The following is a 24580-nucleotide window of genomic DNA, read 5'->3' on the forward strand; positions in this document are numbered from 1 at the left end:
TTCAAAAATATTTCAAAAATATTTCAAAAATATTTCAAAAATATTTCAAAAATATTAAAAAAATATTTCAAAAATATTTCAAAAATATTTCAAAAATAATAAAACATTTTATTTTTGATTCTTTTGAATCGATTAAAAATCGTTACAAATAAGAATCACGACTAATCTGAAAATCTTTTTTTTTTTTTTTTTTGGCCACCCCTACTCATCATGCTTATAAAATGTAACACTAAGTGCATTACAGAAAAATATTTAAAAAATATTTAAAAAAAATATAAAAAAAATATAAAAAAAATATAAAAAAAATATTTCAAAAATATAAAAAAAATATTTCAAAAATATTAAAAAAATAATAAAACATTTTATTTTTGATTCTTTTGAATCGATTAAAAATCGTTACAAATAAGAATCACGACTAATCTGAAAATCTTTTTTTTTTTTTTTTGGGCCACCCCTACTCATCATGCTTATAAAATGTAACACTAAGTGCATTACAGAAAAAATATTTCAAAAATATTTCAAAAATATTTCAAAAATATTTCAAAAATATTAAAAAAATATTTCAAAAATATTAAAAAAATATTTCAAAAATATTAAAAAAATATTTCAAAAATATTAAAAAAATATTTCAAAAATATTAAAAAAATATTTCAAAAATATTAAAAAAATATTTCAAAAATATTTCAAAAATAATAAATCATTTTATTTTTGATTCTTTTGAATAGATAAAAAATCGTTACAAATAAGAATCACGACTAATCTGAAAATTTTTTTTTTTTTTTTTTTGGGCCACCCCTACTCATGCATATAAAATGTAACACAAAGTGCATTACATTAAAAAACAAAAATACTTTTTAAAAAAAAGATATATTTTTTGCAGATTAAAAAAATATATATATTTTTTAATCGATTAAGAATTGTTACAAATAAGAATTGCAATTTATCTGAATATTTAAAAAAAATGACACCCAAAATTATCAAACATTTAAAATGTAGCACAAAGTGCATTACATTAAAAATATAAAGAAAATAAAATATAAGATATTTTTTTTAAATTAAAAAATTGATCGATTTAAGAATCGTTACAAATAAGAATCACGATTAATCTGAAAATAGATTTTTTTATTTTTGGCCACCTTATCATACGTATAAAATGTAACACAAAGTGCATTACATTTAAAAGAAAGTGTGTCACTTGGCCAGATTGCGCGTACAGTTCAAGCCTTATAGACATAGGCGCAGAACAGTTCCAGTCTTGATCAATCACATCGCGACTGCTAAACAATTGATTAGCATATTCCCCTCCCAGTATTGTGATAATGATGAAGATGAAGCTGCTCACCCAGACTATGTGGTGCACGCTGTAGATGTCGCTGTCTCCAATGTAGACCCTGATGGCCCGCAGGGTGAAGCCGTACTTCTTCCCCGAGCGGTGGATGGTGATGGGGGAGCGCAGCACGCTCACCGTGGGGAAGAAGTCCCGACTGGGAGAAGAGTCGCGGGAGGACGGATTGGAGGAGAAGGAGTGAGGCGACATGGGACTGGCCAGCGGGGAGAATCCACCATGCTGGTCCACTACACCAAGCAGGGAGGGAAGAGACTTTAGTCCTGGCAAAAACCGTGGACGTGTGGACGTGGGACGTGGGACTTGTCCTCACCAGACGGTATGATGACGGACAAGGCGGTGGCCGAGGCGGATTTGATGACCTTGTTGCCGGCTCTGGAGGTCCGTTTCTCTCCGTCGCCGGACAAATGCGAGTGACGGGCCCTCCGCAGGACCAGGTCGTTGGTGGCCCGGGCCCCCAGGGGGTCGTAGAGCGGCGTCACCACGTCACGGGCCACTGGCGCCGGAGCTGGTGCCAACGTGCTGATGGTCACTCCTGGTGTGTCTCCCTGCCTGGGGGACTTGTCTGTAGGGAGTCAGGTCAGCATTACTGGGGACCTGGCCGGGCTAACTCTTTACTGAGGGCCACTTCGTGACTATGGCTGCCCTCAGGGGCCACGGTAATTGAAGTGGCAGACCACATAGAGTGACGTGGCAGGCCACATTTAATGACATGACAGACCTCATTTAAATTACATGGGTGACCGCATTAATTGACGTGGCAGACCATATAACATGATGTGGCAGTCCACATGTAATGATGTAGCGGAGCACATTAAATAATGTGAAAGGCCACATTTAAATTACATGGGCGGCCACATTAATTGAAGTGGCAGACCACACTAATTGATGTGGCAGACCATATAACATGATGTGGCAGTCCACGTGTAATGATGTAGTGGAGCACATTAAATAATGTGGAAGGCCACCTTTAGAGACATGACAGGCCACATTTAAATTACATGGGTGACAACATTAATTCATGTGGCAGACCATATAACATGATGTGGCAGACCACGTGTAATGATGTAGTGGAGCACATTAAATAACGTGGAAGGCCACATTTAGAGACATGACAGGCCACTTTTAAATTACATGGGTGACCACATTAATTGAAGTGGCAGACCACATTAATTGATGTGGCAGACCATATAACATGATGTGGCAGTCCACGTGTAATGATGTAGTGGAGCACATTAAATAATGTGGAAGGCAGAATTTAGAGACATGACAGGCCACATTTAAATTACATGGGTGACCACAGTAATTGATGTGGGTGACCACAGTAATTGATGTGGCAGACCACATTAATTGATGTGACAGACCATATAACATGATGTGGCAGACCACGTGTAATGATGTAGTGGAGCACATTAAATAATGTGGAAGGCCACATTTAGAGACATGACAGGCCACAGTTAAATTATATGGGTGACCACATTAATTGAAGTGGCAGACCATATAACATGATGTGGCAGTCCACGTGTAATGATGTAGTGGAGCACATTAAATAATGTGGAGGGCCACCTTTAGAGACATGACAGGCCACATTTTAAATTATATGGGTGACCACATTAATTGAAGTGGCAGACCACATTAATTGATGTGGCAGACCATATAACATGATGTGGCAGTCCACGTGTAATGATGTAGTGGAGCACATTAAATAACGTGGAAGGCCACATTTAAAGACATGACAGGCCACTTTAAATTATATTACAGACCAGATTTAAATTGCGTGAGTGACCACATTAAATTATCTGGCAGGCCACATTTAATGACATGACGAGGCACCGTAAATGATGTGGCAGATTACACACATAAATGATGTGACGGCCCTAGTTGAATGATGTCGCTGAGCACATCAAATGATGCGGAGGGCCACTTTAATGACATGACAGGCCATTTAAATGCTGTGATGGACCACATTGAATGACGTGGAAGGCCAACTGAAATGTGGGGGCGGACCGCATTTAATGATGTAGTGGAGCACGTTAAATAATGTGGAAGGCCACTTTAAATGACATGACAGGCCAATTTAAATTATATTTAAATTGCGTGAGTGACCACATTGAATGATGTGGTAGACCACATTAAATGATATGGCGGGCCAGATTGAATGATCTGGCAGGCCACTTTTAATGTGCTACTGTGGCAGACCACGGTAAATGATGTGGCGGACCACATAAAATGATGTAGTGGTGCACATTAAATAATGTGGAAGGCCACATTAAATGACATGACAGGCCAAATTAAATGATGTGGTGGGCCACATAAAATGACATGACAGGCGACTTAAAATGATGTGACGGACCACATTTAAACTAGTGAGTGATCACACTGAATGATGTGGCGGGCCACTTTAAATGATTAGACGGATCACATAAAAATAATTGGCGGGCCACATCACATGATGTGGTGGGCCACTTTAATGACATGACAGGCGACTTAAAATGATGTGACGGACCACATTTAAACTAGTGAGTGACCACGCTGAACGACGTGGCGGGCCACTTTAAATGATTAGACGGATCACATAAAAAGATATGGCGGGCCACATTAAATGACATGACAGGCAACTTAAAATGATGTGACGAACCACTTTAAACTAGTGAGTGACCACACTGAATGACGTGGCGGGCCACTTTAAATGATTAGACGGATCACATAAAAAGAATTGGCGGGCCACATCAAATGATGTGGTGGGCCACATTTAATGAAAAGACAGGCGACTTAAAATTATGTGACGGACCACATTTAAACTAGTGAGTGACCACGCTGAACGACGTGGCGGGCCACATTAAATGATTAGACGGAACACATAAAAATAAGTGTCAGGCCACTTCAAATGACATGACAGGCGACTTAAAATGATGTGACGAACCACTTTAAACTAGTGAGTGACCACCCTGAATGACGTGGCGGGCCACTTTAAATGATTAGACGGATCCCATAAAAAGACGTGGCGGGCCACATTAAATGACATGACAGGCGACTTAAAATGATGTGAAGGACCACATTTAAACTACTGAGTGACCACACTGAATGACGTGGCGGGCCAATTTAAAAAATGTGTTGGATCACACAAAAAGAATTGGCGGGCCAAATTAATTGAAGTGGCAGCACACTTTAAATGACATGACAGTCCACTTTAAATGATTAAACGGATCAATTAAAAAGAAGTGGCAGGCCACATTACATGACATGACAGGTGACTTAAAATGATGTGACGGACCACATTTAAACTACTGAGTGACCACACTAAATGATGTGGCGGGCCAACTTAAAAAATTGGTTGGATCACACAAAAACAACTGAAGGGCCACATTAATTGATGTTGCCGGACACTTTAAATGAAATGACAGACCTCTTAAAATTATGTGATGGACCACGTTTAAACTAGTGAGTGACCACGCTGAATGATGCGGCAGGCCATATTAAATGCTGTGGCAGACCACATTGAATGATATGGCGGGCCACTTTAAATGATGTCATAAACCACATTTAAGCTAGTGAGTGGCCACACTGAATGATGTGGCGGGCCAATTTAAATGATGTGACGGACCACATAAAAAGAAGTGGCGGGCCACCTTAAATGGTGTGTCAGGCCACATTGAAAGGCCACTTAGAGCAATGCGACATACCAGTTTTAAACTAGTAAGTGGCCACACTGAATGACATTAAAAGACGTGACACACCACACATTGAATGATGTGGCGGACCACATAAATGAAGCGGCAGGCCACATAAAATGAAGTGTCGGGCCAGATCTGGACCCGGACCAGGACTTGGACACCTGTGCCGTGGTGACAAGTAGACAAAGGAAGTGCTGACTTGCCCTCAGTGAACTTTGCCCACCTGCTCCGTTGACCTCTCTCAGACTGTTCCTCGGCTCCCCGAGGTTGGCGGACGGAGCGCCGGCCCCGTCCAGGGAGGTTCCCCGGACCTTGAAGGGGGCTTGCCTGGTCAGGAAGTCGGACTCACCCTCCATGGGCGAGGCGAAGCGATGCGTGTCCATCAAAGCCGAGAAGCGCCGCCGAGCGCCGAGAGGAGGACTGGCATCTCCGTCCATGTAGAGCGACTCTGAGCAGGACAGCCGCTTCCTGCATGCGGAGACACTTTGTTTACTACTAGTTCTTGTGTACTACCAGTTCTGGTTTACTACTAGTTCTTCTTTACTACTAGTTCTGGTTTACTACTAGTTCTTATTTACTACTAGTTCTTGTTTACTACTAGTTCTGGTTTACTACTGGTTCTTATTTACTAATGGTTCTTGTTTACTAATAGTTCTTGTTTACTACTGGTTCTTATTTACTAATGGTTCTTGTTTACTAATAGTTCTTGTTTACTACTAGTTCTTGTTTACTACCAGTTCCTGTTTACTACGAGTTCTTATTTACTACCAGTTCTTGTTTACTACTAGTTCTTGTTTACTACTAGTTCTTGTGTACTACCAGTTCCTGTTTACTACGAGTTCTTATTTACTACCAGTTCTTGTTTACTACTAGTTCTTGTTTACTGCTAGTTCTTGTGTACTACCAGTTCTTGTTTACTGCTAGTTCTTGTTTACTACTAGTTCTGGTTTACTACTAGTTCTTGTTTACTACTAGTTCTTGTGTACTACCAGTTCTTGTTTACTGCTAGTTCTTGTTTACTACTAGTTCTGGTTTACTACTAGTTCTTGTTTACTACTAGTTCTTATTTACTAATGGTTCTTGTTTACTAATAGTTCTTGTTTACTACTAGTTCTTGTTTACTACCAGTTCCTGTTTACTACAAGTTTTTATTTACTACCAGTTCTTGTTTACTAATAGTTTTTGTTTACTAATAGTTATTGTTTACTACTAGTTCCTGTTTACTGCCAGTTCTTGTTTACTACCAGTTCTTGTTTACTACTAGTTCTTATTTACTACCAGTTCTTGTTTACTACTAGTTCTTGTTTACTACTAGTTCATGTTTACTGCTAGTTCTTGTTTACTACCATTTTTTGTTTACTGCTAGTTCTTGTTTACTACTAGTTCCTGTTTACTGCTAGTTCTTGTTTACTACCAGTTCTTGTTTACTACTGGTTCTTATTTACTACCAGTTCTTGTTTACTAATAGTTCTTGTTTACTACTAGTTCTTATTTACTACCAGTTCCTGTTTACTACTAGTTCTTATTCACTACCAGTTTTTGTTTACTAATAGTTCTTGTTTACTACCAGTTCTTGTTTACTACCAGTTCTTGTTTACTACTAGTTCCTGTTTACTGCCAGTTCTTGTTTACTACCAGTTCTTGTTTACTATTAGTTCTTATTTACTACCAGTTTTTGTTTACTACTAGTTCTTGTTTACTACTAGTTCCTGTTTACTGCCAGTTCTTGTTTACTACCAGTTCTTGTTTACTACTAGTTCTTGTTTACTACTAGTTCCTGTTTACTGCTAGTTCTTGTTTACTACTAGTTATTGTTTACTACCAGTTCTTGTTTACTACCAGTTCTTGTTTACTGCTAGTTCTTGTTTACTACCAGTTCTTGTTTACTGACAGTTCTTGTTTACTGCCAGTTCTGGTTTACTACTAGTTCTTGTTTACTACCAGTTCTTGTTAACTACTAGTTCTTGTTTACTACCAGTTCTTGTTTACTACCAGTTCTTGGTTTTCATTCACCCCAGTTTTAGTACGATTCTGTGTGAGGTAAAAACAAGTGTTGGTTTTCACTCGCCCCAGTTCTAGTACGATTCTGTGTTAGGCAAAAGCATGCCTTGGTTTTCATACGCCCCAGTTTTAGTACGATTCTGTGTGAGGCAAAACAAATTCTAGGTTTTCATACGCCCCAGATTTAGTACAATCAAAGTCAACCAGAGCCTAAGAACCCGGGTTTCCCTAGTGTCAGTGAACGCACCATGCTGCCAGGGTAAGACCAAGGGTTTTATGGTGATTTATCAAGACTGAAATTGTTCTGTGGGGCATCTTTAGGGTCCTTAACCTTTTTGATCTCTGGGCCCAACTTTTCCACTTTTCCATTCAAATATTAACACCGAATTAGTCATCTTACTCTTGATTTTATTAGTATTCAATCATTTTATCTAATCTATTTACAGTTCACAACCTTGTCAAATGATATTAAACCAATTTTTAAAATCACAAAGAATATCATTTATTCAACACAAACACCTTAGGCTTAGCTCAGGCTAATTAGAAAATGAATACTAATCAAATATATTGCATGAAAAGGGACTTATAAATAACTGACGAAAAATACATTTACATATAAATATGTTGTGGTAAAATTAATAATGAAAATGTTTTCTTAACTAAACAATAAAATAAATAAAAACAATTAAAGTGCAAATGAAAACACAGCGTCATCACTTTAGTCATAATTTTTGCACTTGAGAAACTTCTCTAAGACTTTATCTCCAGACTTCTTCTGTTTGTTTGATATTGTCATTACTGCCACAAGTGGTGGAAAAGTGTATTGCAACTGAGTACCGCCGCGGCCCATACGGACCACAGCTGAGAAAAACATATTTTTTGGCGGCTCTCTAGAGGGCGCTCGGGGCCCCAATAATCAGGGGTTCAATCCATTTAGCGCGACTGTCTTCATGAATATGCAGAAAATATGCTGGTCACCAGAACACCCACACTACTGGGAGGAGGAGATGCAAATATAAGTAAATAGCACTGTGATTTATCAAGACTGAAATTGTTCTGATGTCTTGCGTCTTTAGGGTTTTTAATCAAAGGCGATGGCCGTTTATGACCCCCCTCCCTTAGAAACAGCTGTTGCCATGTAATCAGGGAAAGTCCAAATAAAAGAGGTGTACAATCTTTCGTCAGAGCGCGGGACGACACTGTGCAAGGGTACAGTGTCTACGCGTTTCTCCTCATTGAGCCAAATTGAATTCTGTCTCTGTTTAATGCCTTGCTTCTGGTCTTGTTTAATATATGTCATCAGTGTTTGAACCTGACACACAGAGATTATTGTTTATTGAACACGTAAACTTTAGGCTTATTTTAGGATATTTAGAAAAATAAGCGCTAAATATACCCCATGAGAAGGGACTTAACGGACGAATTATAAAAGAACATACAATTATGTTGTGCCGAAATAAATGAACTAAATTAGTAATGAAAATGTTTCCTAAATAAACCTTCACTAAAATTAAAGTGCAAAAAAAAAAAACACAGCTTCATTAATTTAGTCATAATTTTTGCACTTATGAAACTTCTCTATGACTTTATCTCCAGACTTCTTCTGTTTGTTTGATATTGTCATTACTGCCACAAGTGGTGGAAAAGTGTATTACAACTGAGCAAGATAGTGATGTTAAATGTTCATTTATCAATTTTGTTCATCACGCATATGACATTCTGCATTGTTTTATGCATGCAAAACTGTACTAAATTATGGGATGGATTATTTGGGTTTTCAACAAAGCCCTTTGAATGTTTTAATAATAAAACAAATAGGTATTACTGTAGCCCCAAAATGTATGAAAATGTTACAAAACATAAAACATATATTTGATTATAATGATGTAATATAAATAAAGGAGGGTAACGTTAGTTTTGTTTCAAAATAAAAATCTTGCCTTCGAAACATTGCCATTCTTGACAATAATCCCTTGTAACCGTGGTAACACGGTTAATAAATGATGATTAATACTCCTTTCATAATTCAGACAGAACATGTGATGAAAACACTGGAACTTCCTTTAATAAAGGAGCTGTACAGAATACGGAGACAGCTCCAACTTGAAATGTTCCAAGAAAATCCAATATGGAAGGCCATAAATAAGCAGAATGTGTGAATGATTTATTATTTTGAAATGTGGATGGATGGTCTTCGCATGAAGCGCTGACATGGAGTGAGGGGACGCCGTCGCCATCCTATTATCCTGATCACCTTGTCAGGCGACAACGTTTCAAGTCAGCAGGTGACACGCACAGTTAGCAACACTGGTGTTTAATAACTGCCACCGTCAGCTCACATTGTTCATGTACGCGGGCCATAAAAGGGAAACCCCACAGCTGTGAAAGCGCTTTTTAATTGCCGAGCCAGCGCCGTGATGACAGACGAGGGGCGAAGAAGCCATGTCGGCTCATTACCGGGAGTAAGGAACAACTTCAAGTCATGACTGAAGTATTTCTGTGGCTTGAAACCGTGTTTTTTTAACCATAGGGCCGTTGTTGGACCGTCAAAAATGATGTGTTTCGCAGCTGTGGTCTGTACTCAGTTGTAATACACTTTTCCACCACTTGTGGCAGTATTGACAATATCAAACAAACAGAAGAAGTCTGGAGCCAACAATATGTAATATGTACAATATACACACTGCAAGTATATATATAATGTAGCAACAGACACCGTCATAACAATATGTAATATGTACAATATACACACTGCAAGTATATATATATATAATGTAGTAACAGACACCTTCATAACAATATTTAATATGTACAATATACACACTGCAAGTATATATATAATGTAGTAACAGACACCTTCATAACAATATGTAATATGTACAATATACACACTGCAAGTATATATATAATGTAGTAACAGACACCTTCATAACAATATGTAATATGTACAATATACACACTGCAAGTATATATATAATGTAACAGACACCTTCATAACAATATGTAATATGTACAATATACACACTGCAAGTATATATATAATGTAGTAACAGACACCTTCATAACAATTTGTAATATGTACAATATATACACTGCAAGTATATATATAATGTAGTACATACACCTTCATAACAATATGTAATATGTACAATATACACACTGCAAGTATATATATAATGTAGTAACAGACACCTTCATAATAATATGTAATATGTACAATACACACACTGCAAGTATATATATAATGTAGTAACAGACACCTTCATAACAATATGTAATATGTACAATATACACACTGCAAGTATATATATAATGTAGTAACAGACACCTTCATAACAATATGTAATATGTACAATATACACACTGCAAGTATATATATAATGTAGTAACAGACACCTTCATAACAATATGTACAATATACACACTGCAAGTATATATGTCATGTAGTAACAGACACCTTCATAACAATATGTAATATGTACAATATACACACTGCAAGTATATATATAATGTAGTAACAGACACCTTCATAACAATATGTAATATGTACAATATACACACTGCAAGTATATATATAATGTAACAGACACCTTCATAACAATATGTAATATGTACAATATACACACTGCAAGTATATATATAATGTAGTAACAGACACCTTCATAACAATATGTAATATGTACAATATATACACTGCAAGTATATATATAATGTAGTACATACACCTTCATAACAATATGTAATATGTACAATATACACACTGCAAGTATATATATAATGTAGTAACAGACACCTTCATAACAATATGTAATATGTACACACTGCAAGTATATATAATGTAGTAACAGACACCTTCATAACAATATGTAATATGTACAATATACACACTGCAAGTATATATATAATGCAGTAACAGACACCTTCATAACAATATGTACATATGCACAATATACACACTGCGAGTATATCTATAATGTAGTAACAGACACCTTCATAACAATATGTAATATGCACAATATACACACTGCGAGTATATCTATAATGTAGTAACAGACACCTTCATAACAATATGTAATATGTACAATATACACACTGCAAGTATATATATAATGTAGTAACAGACACCTTCATAACAATATGTAATATGTACAATATACACACTGCAAGTATATATATAATGTAGTAACAGACACCTTCATAACAATATGTAATATGTACAATATACACACTGCAAGTATATATATAATGTAGTAACAGACACCTTCAAAATAATATGTAATATGTACAATATTTACCGTATTTTGGTCATGTTAATCAATGCCAGTACTAGTTCCTCTGCGCATTTATTACTGTTTCCATAGCAGTGCACTTCCAACTTCTGGCAACAAATGTGTGTCATACTTCCGGAAGGTTTTCTTATTATGACAGACTTAGTAAGAGACAACAAAGATAACTATTTTTGGACAAATGAAGATTCTCAACCATATTTTTTTGAAGCTGAATATACAGAGGATGAACTGCCGCTTCTATAAGCGAGCACAAAGGAAGAATGAGACGTTGGAGCGGACGGAAGCCGAGAGAGTGAGGTGGAAGTGACTCGAAGCTGCAAAATGTGGAACTTGAAGCCAAGCTATTCCAACCTAAATGGAGTGCTTACCCAAATAAACCGGGAAAAAAAAATGGCCCTTCAGGGCCACATTAGGCTCCTGTCGCAGGCGGTGGACTCACTCAGCCACTGAAAGTGTCACACCGTGATTGTTGCCAGCAGCTACTCACATTTCGGGCGAGCCGGTCCTCCAGCTCTTGTCCCTCATGCTGAAGCTTCCCAGGCTCTCCCTCTTGGTCACCTTGTCCTCCCTCGGGCCCTTGTGCTCCCGGCGGGACACGGAGGTGGAGGCCTTGTGCTCCAGCTGGGAGAGGTGCTCCATGCTGCTGTACACCTGCACACCAGGAACACCACACGCTGGTTTGTATGGGGGGGAGGACGACAATAGGAAGAGCCGACAGGTCGCCATGGTAACAGGGAGCAGCTGAGGACTGGGCAGCGAAGTGAAAGTGAAAGTGACAGCCAGAAGACATTGTGGACTCTGTTTGCTGATCACTTCATCAACATTTTCACTGTCTGCAGTCTGCTCTGCTCTGGGGTTTTAATAGGGTTTATTATATATATATATATATATATATATATATATATATATATATATATATATATATATATATATATATATATATATATATATATATATATATATATATACAAACATGTATACATATATGTATAAATATTTATATACATTTACTGTATACACATACAGTATATACACACATTTTATATACAGTATACACACGCACATATATATACACACATTATATATACACACACATACCCACATATACATATAGAGTATACTTACATATACACCGTATATATATATATATATATATATGTATACAAATATATATACACAGATACTCACACACATACTGAATACACACACACGCGCATCTGTATCTAAATATACACACATGTACAGTATATAGAGTATACTTATATGTATACCGTATATAAATGTATACACATATATGTATATATATATACAAACATATATACATATACACATATATACACATTTACTGTATACACATATATAAATATGCAAATACAGTATAGATATACATATTTGTATACATATATACTTGTGTATATATATACATATATATATATACACACATATATACATATACTTCATACACAAATATGTATATACATATATACACGTTTACATTTACTGAATACACACACACACACACACACACACACACACACGTATATACATATACACACATACATATAGAGTATACTTACATATATACAGTATATAAATGTATATACATATATACACATTGAGTATATGTATACATATATATATATATATTTATATACATTTACTGTATACACACATACAGTATATACACACATTTTATACACAGTATACACACACACATATATACACACACGTTTATTATATATACACACACACATACACACATAAATATATACACATATAGAGTATACTTACATATACACCGTATATATATGTATATATATATATATATATACACAAACATATATACACATTTATATAAACATTTACATACATTTACTGTATACACACATATATACACACACATATATGAATATACAAATACAGTATATATATATATATATATATATATATATATATATATATATATATATATATATATATACCCGCACACATATACATATATATACACATATACATATACTTATATATACACGTATATACGTTTACATTTACTGAATATACACACACACACACACACACACACACACACACACACACACACACACACACACACACACACACACACACACACACACACACACACACACACACACACACACACACACACATATATACTTCATACACAAATATGTATATACATATATACACATGTTTACATTTACTGAATACACACACACACACATCTGTATATAAATATACACACATACATATAGAATATACTTACTTATATACCGTATATAAATGTATATACATTAGAGATGCGCGGATAGGCAAATATTTCATCCGCAACCGCATCACGAAAGTCGTCATCCACCCGCCATCCACCCGAACCAACAATTTATCAAAACCACAACCGCCCGCCACCCGGGCGGTATTTATCATTATTATAATATTATTGTCATTTCCATGAAGAAAGTGTTGACTATTGTTGCCAGGAGTGCGTTCCTCACAGAACGATGCTTTTAAGAAGTTAAAAAAATGTTTTAGAAAGACAAGGCCTATATTTTCGTTAGGTAAAAAAAAAATGTTCTGAATTTATTTCAATGAATAATAACTTGTTAACGTTATAATGCTGAAATAGGGACGAGGGCGGGGTGCACAGTGAAACAGTGAACAATTTCGCGACAAAGATGAACCTTTATTGATTGATCTGCAGCCATGACAAAATATCAGACAATCTCCATTGTCAACGACAGGCAGGAAAATAAAGATACACACATAGCCTATGTTGTAGGCATAGGCTCATACGTTTTTAAGTTGATATAAAAAAATAAATAAAAAATGTGGCTCATAAGCCTTAGGCTGTCAATCACGCGCATAAACTTAAATTATACAACAACATATGTATGTCATCCCTATTTAAACAAAAATAAATTGTGCATTTGAACAATTGTATTGTTGATAATAAAGGTAAAGTACTGGTATTGTTTATTATCAATAGCACTATTTCTATTGGTATTCATATTGCTCCATTTTTAGTGTAATAATGCTCATTGTCATTTCTGTATTTTTTATTTTATTTTCGCTAACTGCTTATTTGCTATTACTTTTACCATCATATTTGTACATGTCGTATTTGCTGATGTTGCTCTGTTGTTGTTGTTGTGGTTTTTGTCTCTCTGTCTAATCCCCCTCTTGTCCCCACAATTCCCCCCTCTGTCTTCCTTTTTCTCTCTTTCTATCCCCTCCGGCCCGGCTGCACCAAATGATAATATAAATACATTTAATAAAGTCAAAATACAAATAAGGCAACAAGAGAAGTATCCTACACTTCTCTTTTGTGAAGTAAATCTGAACAGCCGATATGGGCATCTACATCTGCTATATGATTTGCCCGAGAAGCTGGGCAGGACATTATAAAAAAAATAAATAAATAAAATAATTAAATAAATAATAATAATTGAATTATAATGAAAATAGACGGTGGCGACAAACAAAGCAGGCCTTACGTTGTAGCCAATCGGAGATGCGCTTCACTTGAAAGCGAGGCCAAATAATGAACACACAGTAGTAAATCTCCAATAGAAAAAAACCCACAATAAACAACGCAATTGCCTTAATTCCTTTGCATTGTAGTGCGCCCAAACAACACGTAACCATCACAATTATTCAGCTGACCCAACTTAATATAGGTTAGACATCTTATTTGGTATAGCCTAGGTAACGTAGACTAATTCGTTTAACACAGTGGTCCCCAACCACCGGGCCGCGGCCCGGAACCGGTCCGTGGACCGATTGGTACCGGGCCGCGGCCGCACAAGAAATTAAAAAAAAAAAAAAAAAAAAAAATATATATATATATATATATATATATATATATATATATATATATATATATATATTTTTTAATTTTTATTTTTATTAAATCAACATAAAAAACACAAAATATTTTAATTTCTTGTGCGGCCGCGGCCCGGTACCGGTCCGTGGACCGATTGGTACCGGGCCGCGGCCGCACAAGAAATTTAAAAAAATAAATAAATAAATAAAAAAAATATATATATATATATATTTTTTTATTTTTATTTTTATTAAATCAACATAAAAAACACAATATATACATTATATATCAATATAAATCAATACAGTCTGCAGGGATACAGTCCGTAAGCACACATGATTGTATTTCTTTATGACAAAAAAAATAAAAAATATATATATATATATATTTTTTTAGGTTGGGGACCACTGGTTTAACATATCCAACCGTATGTCTACTTACTTTTTTTTTTTTTTAGCACTATGCAGGAATAAAATGGCATCTACAGTGCCAGGATTCATGCAGGCGAGAGCTCCTGGCCTCTAAAATGCGCTGAAGGAGCACATAGGAAGGATTCTCTTTATACATTTACTATGTATATATATATTTCCAAATTGGTTCAACCGCCACCCGCCCGAATCTATTTCAAATCTATTTTTTTCGTCATTCATCCGCCCGACCCGCGGACACACCCGCGGTGCCCGCGGGTGTGTCCGCAAACCGCGCATCTCTAATATACATATACACATATATGTATACATATTTATACATATACACATATATATACATTTACTATATACACACATATATACACATTTTATATAAACACACACACACACACACGCACACGCACACACACACACACACATCTAAATCTGAAAATATATATTTGTATACATTAAAACTTGAATATATATATACCCACACATATATAAATATACACATGTATACACATGTACATATACTGCATATATACATATATGTATATACATATGTACACATGTTTACATTTACTGAATACACACACACATACATATATATATATATATATACATACACACATATATACAAATCTGTATATACATATACACACATATTTATACATACATATTGACATACATATACACATAACCTATACACATACAGTATAAGAGATGTGGCAGACAACTTTAAATGACACGACGGGCCCCAAAACCTATACATACAGTATATATATATATACATATATATATACATAATTATATTACTATAATGGATACATAATTAATAGAATTGGATATTAAGAGTATGTGAAAGTTCGACTGTTACCTTGTTTACTTCCGTGACGAACGCCTTAAAGTTGTGTAATCAATCAGCAGCTAAAATACGCCAAACATGGATAAGTTTGGAGAGTGTGTTGCATTTTTTTCCCATCATGCATTGTAGTTGTGTCATTTTGAATTATGTGTTGTGCTTGGACATTTTTTTTTTTATAACATCTTCAAAGTCCAGTGAGCAGGTTGTGTAATGTGCGACTATGTGTGTCGACTTGTTGTGTTAGCTTATTCGCGCCGTGAGTGGGGAAGGTTGTTTGGATTGGGCCATATATAAAAATACTGTGTACACTTCAAAGTAATATTCATGGTCATTAACCTGAATTACTCATTTTGTCCATAATAGCTGGCAAATGAGCAATTTTTAAGAAAATGAACTGGGTGCCAGACAGGCCAATGGCAGACAGAGAGAACCAGGACAGGTTCGGAGGAGGTTCCCACCTTGCTGAACCGAGGCGAGCAGGAGGAAAACTGTCGGATCTCCACCGGCTCGTCGTCGTTGGTGTCGTCCCCGTCGTAGGCGTTGATGTGGTGGTAACGGTCGCAGCGCGCTGGCGGAGGGAAGAGAGGCCAAGAACAAGAGATGAGGTTTCACGCGTGACAGAACCACGGTCCCGGGTCCGAACGTGGTGTGGCGCACTGTCAAAGTAGCTGGTGTCCTCCTCAGACTCCAGGTGAGGGATGAACTCGGCCTTCTGGCGCAGCAAACTGTTCCAGTCCAGCTCCGTGAAGAAGGGGTGCTCCTTCACTTCGTAGGCCCCGCCTGCACACACACAGCGCCATGAACACATGAGTCCAAGTCCAAGTCCCAGGTCTGGGTAGTACCTGTGCCCAGCCTGGCGAGGGGGTTGGTCTGCAGCAGGGTGGAGATGAGGGCCTGGGCGTCTGCAGGTAAGACCTCCTCACCGTCAGGCCAGACGATGTCATCTGGTGGAAGAAGCAGGTGGAAACTTCCATTGGATCAATGCAGACTGGACTCAGGGAGGGGTTTTATATGTGGGACCACCTAAGTCAACCTCAGGGTCCGGGGGCAAGGTCACATGGTTTCATGTGGCCCCATCATTTAAGTGGCCCGCCAAGCATTCAACGTGGTCTACCACATTATTTAATGTGGCCCGCCACAACATTTAATATGGTCTGCCACATCATTTAAAATGGTTTGCCACATCATTTAATGTGGCCCCCCATGTCATTCAATGTGGTCTGCCACAACATTTAAGTGGCCCGCCACATAATTTATTGTGGCCCACCATGTCATTTAACTTGGCCTGCCAAATCATTTAATATGGTCTGCCACATCATTTAATATGGACTGCCGCATAATTTAAAATGGTTTGCCACATCATTTATTGTGGCCCGCCATGTCATTTAACTTGGTCTGCCAAATCATTTAATATGGTCTGCCACGTCATTTAAAATGGTTTGCCACATCCTTTAATGTGGCCCCCCATGTCATTCAATGTGGTCTGCCACAACATTTATAGGGCCGGCCATTTCATTTAAGTGGCCCGCCACATAATTTATTGTGGCCCACCATGTCATTTAACTTGGTCTGCCAAATCATTTAATATGGTCTGCCACAACATTTAATATGGTCTGCCACATCATTTAATGTGGCCCCCCCATGTCATTCAATGTGGTCTGCCACAACATTTATAGGGCCGGCCATGTCATTTAAGTGGCCCGCCACATAATTTATTGTGGCCCGCCATGTCATTTAACTTGGTCTGCCAAATCATTTAATATGGTCTGCCACATCCTTTAATATGGACTGCCGCATAATTTAAAATGGTTTGCCACATCATTTATTGTGGCCCGCCATGTCATTTAACTTGGTCTGCCACATCCTTTAATATTATGTGGCCCCCCATGTCATTCAATGTGGTCTGCCACAACATTTATAGGGCCGGCCATGTCATTTAAGTGGCCCGCCACATAATTTATTGTGGCCCACCATGTCATTTAACTTGGCCTGCCAAATCATTTAATATGGTCTGCCACATCATTTAATATGGACTGCCGCATAATTTAAAATGGTTTGCCACATCATTTATTGTGGCCCGCCATGTCATTTAACTTGGTCTGCCAAATCATTTAATATGGTCTGCCACATCATTTAAAATGGTTTGCCACATCCTTTAATGTGGCCCCCCATGTCATTCAATGTGGTCTGCCACAACATTTATAGGGCCGGCCATTTCATTTAAGTGGCCCGCCACATAATTTATTGTGGCCCACCATGTCATTTAACTTGGTCTGCCAAATCATTTAATATGGTCTGCCACAACATTTAATATGGTCTGCCACATCATTTAATGTGGCCCCCCCATGTCATTCAATGTGGTCTGCCACAACATTTATAGGGCCGGCCATGTCATTTAAGTGGCCCGCCACATAATTTATTGTGGCCCGCCATGTCATTTAACTTGGTCTGCCAAATCATTTAATATGGTCTGCCACATCCTTTAATATGGACTGCCGCATAATTTAAAATGGTTTGCCACATCATTTATTGTGGCCCGCCATGTCATTTAACTTGGTCTGCCACATCCTTTAATATTATGTGGCCCCCCATGTCATTCAATGTGGTCTGCCACAACATTTATAGGGCCGGCCATGTCATTTAAGTGGCCCGCCACATCATTTATTGTGGCCCGCCATGTCATTTAACTTGGCCTGCCAAATCATTTAATATGGTCTGCCACGTCCTTTAATATGGACTGCCGCATAATTTAAAATGGTTTGCCACATCATTTATTGTGGCCCGCCATGTCATTTAACTTGGTCTGCCAAATCATTTAATATGGTCTGCCACATCCTTTAATATTAGGTGGCCCCCCATGTCATTCAATGTGGTCTGCCACAATGTCATTTAAGTGGTCTGCCACATCCTTTAATATGGACTGCCGCATAATTTAAAATGGTTTGCATCATCCTTTAATTTGGCCCCCCCATGTCATTCAATGTGGTCTGCCACAACATTTATAGGGCCGACCATGTCATTTAATGTGGTTTGCCACATCATTTATTGTGGCCCGCCATGTCATTTAACTTGGTCTGCCAAATCATTTAATATGGTCTGCCACATCCTTTAATATGGACTGCCGCATCATTTAAAATGGTTTGCCACATCATTTAATGTGGCACACCCATGTCATTCAATGTGGTCTGCCATGACATTTATAGGGCCGGCCATGTCATTTAATGGGGCCCGCCACATCATTCAATGTGGTCTGCCAATTCATTTATTGTGGTCTGCCACATCATTAAATGTGGCCCCCTCATATCATTCAATGTGGTCCGACGCATCATTCCATGTGGTCTACCACAACATTTAGGTGGTCTGCCACATCATTTATAGGGCCTGCCATATAATTTAATGTGGTCGGCCACGACATTTAATGTGGTTCTTCACATCTTCAATGTGGTCTGCCACAACATTTAAATGGCCTGCCACATCATTCAACCTGTTCCGGCACATTATTTAACGTGGTCTGCCACTTCAATTATGTGGCACGCCATGTGTTTCAATGTGATTCGTCGCGTCACTTAACGTGGTCTGCCACATTTTAAATGATGTGGCAGACCACATTGAATGACGTGGCGGGCCCTATTTAAATGATGTGGCAGACCATATTAAATATGGCAGACCATATTAAATGTAGTGGGCCAAACTGAATGACATGGCGGCCCCCATATTTGATGTGGCAGGCTATTTTGAATGACATGGTGGGCCAATTTAAATGCCGTGACGGACCACATTAAATTATGTGGCAGACCATATTAAATGTGGCGGGGCCCATCAAATAAAGTGCCGGGCCACACATTGAATGACATGGCAGGCCACTTTAAATAAATAGGTGGCCTACGATAAATGATGTGACAGACCACATTTAATGACATGGTGGGCCTGGTTAAATGAAGTGGCAGAACATATTACATTTTATGGTCCACAATAAATGATGTGGCAGACCGTATTGAATGTGGCGGGCCACAATAAATGATGTGAAAGACCACATTGAATGACATGGTGGGCCACCATAAACGATGCGAAAGACCACGTTGAATGACATGGTGGGCTACATTAATTGCTGCGGTAGAACACGTTGAATGACATGGCGGGCCACAATAAATGATGTGAAAGACCACATTGAATGACATGGTGGGACACAATAAATGATGAGGCAGAACATGTTGAATGATATGGTGGACAACAATAAATGAGGTAAAAGACCACGTTGAATGACATGGCGGGCCACAATAAATGATGTGAAAGACCACGTAGAATAACATGGCGGGCCACAATAAATGATGCGAAAGACCACATTGAATGACATGGCGGGCCACAATAAATTATGTGAAAGACCAATTGAATGACATGGTGGGCCACAATAAATGATATGAAAGACCACATTGAATGACATGGTGGGCCACAATAAATGATGTGAAAGACCACAGTGAATGACATGGCGGGCCACTTTAAATAATGTGAAAGACCACATTGAATGACATGGCGGGCCACAATAAATGATGTGAAAGACCACATTGAATGATATGGCGGGCCACAATAAATGATGTGAAAGACCACATTGAATGACATGGCGGCCCACAATAAATGATGTGAAAGACCACATTGAAAGACATGGCGGGCCAAATAAATGACGTGGAAGACCACATTGAATGACATGGCGGGCCACAATAAATGATGCGAAAGACCACAGTGAATGACATGGCGGGCCAATATAAATGATGTGAAAGACCACATGGCGGTCTACATTAAATGATGTAAAAGACCACAGTGAATGACATGGCGGGCCACAATTAATGATGTGAAAGACCACAGTGAATGACATGGCGGGCCACAATAAATGATGTGAAAGACCACAGTGAATGACATGGCGGGCCACATTTAATGATGTGAAAGACCACAGTGAATGACATGGCGGGCTACATAAAATGATGTGAAAGACCACAGTGAATGACATGGCGGGCCAATATAAATGATGTGAAAGACCACATGGCGGGCTACATTAAATGATGTAAAAGACCACAGTGAATGACATGGCGGGCCACAATTAATGATGTGAAAGACCACAGTGAATGACATGGCGGGCCACAATTAATGATGTGAAAGACCACAGTGAATGACATGGCGGGCTACATTAAATGATGTGAAAGACCACAGTGAATGACATGGCGGGCCAATATAAATGATGTGAAAGACCACATGGCGGGCTACATTAAATGATGTAAAAGACCACAGTGAATGACATGGCGGGCCACAATTAATGATGTGAAAGACCACAGTGAATGACATGGCGGGCCAAATAAATGATGTGAAAGACCACATGGCGGTCTACATTAAATGATGTAAAAGACCACAGTGAATGACATGGCGGGCCACAATTAATGATGTGAAAGACCACAGTGAATGACATGGCGGGCTACATTAAATGATGTGAAAGACCACAGTGAATGACATGGCGGGCTACATTAAATAATGTGAAAGACCACAGTGAATGACATGGCGGGCTACATTAAATGATGTGAAAGACCACATTGAAAGACATGGCGGGCCAAATAAATGATGTGGAAGACCACATTGAATGACATGGCGGGCCACAATAAATGATGTGAAAGACCAATTGAATGACATGGTGGGCCACAATAAATGATATGAAAGACCACATTGAATGACATGGTGGGCCACAATAAATGATGTGAAAGACCACATTGAATGACATGGCGGGCCACTTTAAATAATGTGAAAGACCACATTGAATGACATGGCGGGCCACAATAAATGATGTGAAAGACCACATTGAATGATATGGCGGGCCACAATAAATGATGTGAAAGACCACATTGAATGACATGGCGGGCCACAATAAATGATGTGAAAGACCACATTGAAAGACATGGCGGGCCAAATAAATGATGTGGAAGACCACATTGAATGACATGGCGGGCCACAATAAATGATGCGAAAGACCACAGTGAATGACATGGCGGGCCAATATAAATGATGTGAAAGACCACATGGCGGTCTACATTAAATGATGTAAAAGACCACAGTGAATGACATGGCGGGCCACAATTAATGATGTGAAAGACCACAGTGAATGACATGGCGGGCCACAATAAATGATGTGAAAGACCACAGTGAATGACATGGCGGGCCACAATTAATGATGTGAAAGACCACAGTGAATGACATGGCGGGCTACATTAAATAATGTGAAAGACCACAGTGAATGACATGGCGGGCCACAATAAATGATGTGAAAGACCACAGTGAATGACATGGCGGGCCACAATTAATGATGTGAAAGACCACAGTGAATGACATGGCGGGCTACATTAAATAATGTGAAAGACCACAGTGAATGACATGGCGGGCTACATTAAATGATGTGAAAGACCACAGTGAATGACATGGCGGGCCAATATAAATGATGTGAAAGACCACATGGCGGGCTACATTAAATGATGTAAAAGACCACAGTGAATGACATGGCGGGCCACAATTAATGATGTGAAAGACCACAGTGAATGACATGGCGGGCCAAATAAATGATGTGAAAGACCACATGGCGGTCTACATTAAATGATGTAAAAGACCACAGTGAATGACATGGCGGGCCACAATTAATGATGTGAAAGACCACAGTGAATGACATGGCGGGCTACATTAAATAATGTGAAAGACCACAGTGAATGACATGGCGGGCCACAATTAATGATGTGAAAGACCACAGTGAATGACATAGCGGGCAACATTAAATAATGTGAAAGACCACAGTGAATGACATGGCGGGCTACATTAAATGATGTGAAAGACCACAGTGAATGACATGGCGGGCCAATATAAATGATGTGAAAGACCACATGGCGGGCTACATTAAATGATGTAAAAGACCACAGTGAATGACATGGCGGGCCACAATTAATGATGTGAAAGACCACAGTGAATGACATGGCGGGCCACAATTAATGATGTGAAAGACCACAGTGAATGACATGGCGGGCCACAATTAATGATGTGAAAGACCACAGTGAATGACATGGCGGGCCAATATAAATGATGTGAAAGACCACATGGCGGTCTACATTAAATGATGTAAAAGACCACATTGAATGACATGGCGGGCTACATTAAATGATGCGGAAGAACACGTTAAATGACGTGTCGGGCCAAATAAAACGATGCGGCGGGCCACACCTGGCCCCCGGGCCTTGAGTTTGACACATACACCCTCCATTCTGCCCTCTCTCACCTGTGATGACCTGTCCAAACAGCTCCTCGGGTGTGTCTCCAAAGAAAGGCACGCAGCCCACCAGGAACTCGTAGAGGATGATGCCCATGGCCCACCAGTCCACCGGCTTGCCGTAGCCCTGACGCAGGATGACCTCGGGGGCGATGTACTCGGGCGTACCACACACCTGAGCAGTGACATTTATTTGGCTACATTCTTGTGACAACCACCATCATTCATAAACATAAACAAAAGGAAGGGAGACCATACCTGCTTATCCAGGAACTCCCTGGCGTCCTTCTCGATGTGGCCCTCGTACAGGTTGGTGGTGAGGCTCATCAGGCCCATTTTGGACAAGCCAAAGTCTGTCAGCTTGATGTGTCCCATGGAGGTGATCAGTAGACTAGAGGAGGAGACGCAGACACGGTCCTAGGTAAGTCCGTCACGACATCATCTGGCACGCCTGCAAGGCTCGGTCGGAGTTTTAAACGGGAACACACGTCGTTCTTTATGTATTCTAAATCATAGAATAGGGCAAGTACGAGGTGGCTACATGTCCCTTGGCAAGTTTCTGTCGGAATAATTATGTGTAAGTCATCACACAACTTTAGTATGCTTAAAGTCCGTTGCTATAGTTATTAGCTATAGTGCTCAAGCTGTACTTTTTCTATCTGTGCAAGGACATAACTTCTTGTCTGAGGGGTGGCCTCGGCCGCAGATGTTGTCCTTGTTTTAGCCCGCTAACAGTCAAGGACTTTAACGAAGACAAGACGACAGCACGCAGACGAAGCAGAGGCGAAATCACAAGGCCCAGCACATTCCGTCACATATTGTGCGTACTGGAGTTGCTCTTGAGGCGGTCTCAGTTAAGTTGACTGGGGA

General features: G+C 38.8%; 1 protein-coding gene across 3 annotated transcripts in view; it reads right to left on the reverse strand.

Moving 5' to 3' along the window:
- Positions 1-24580, reverse strand: part of LOC133634203 (microtubule-associated serine/threonine-protein kinase 1-like) — a 382209-nt gene that overhangs the window by 6666 nt on the left and 350963 nt on the right. For all 3 annotated transcript variants that reach the window (XM_062027288.1, XM_062027287.1, XM_062027289.1), the window contains 9 exons: positions 23969-24101; positions 23720-23885; positions 17268-17369; positions 17083-17205; positions 16884-16993; positions 11797-11960; positions 5243-5487; positions 1659-1910; positions 1343-1575 (listed from right to left, as the gene is read on the reverse strand). In XM_062027288.1, the coding sequence (XP_061883272.1) occupies positions 1343-1575; positions 1659-1910; positions 5243-5487; positions 11797-11960; positions 16884-16993; positions 17083-17205; positions 17268-17369; positions 23720-23885; positions 23969-24101 (1528 nt within the window). The remainder of the gene's footprint in view (positions 1-1342; positions 1576-1658; positions 1911-5242; positions 5488-11796; positions 11961-16883; positions 16994-17082; positions 17206-17267; positions 17370-23719; positions 23886-23968; positions 24102-24580) is intronic.

Source organism: Entelurus aequoreus, linkage group LG18 (genome assembly GCF_033978785.1).
Source record: "Entelurus aequoreus isolate RoL-2023_Sb linkage group LG18, RoL_Eaeq_v1.1, whole genome shotgun sequence".
Lineage (NCBI taxonomy): Eukaryota > Metazoa > Chordata > Actinopteri > Syngnathiformes > Syngnathidae > Entelurus > Entelurus aequoreus.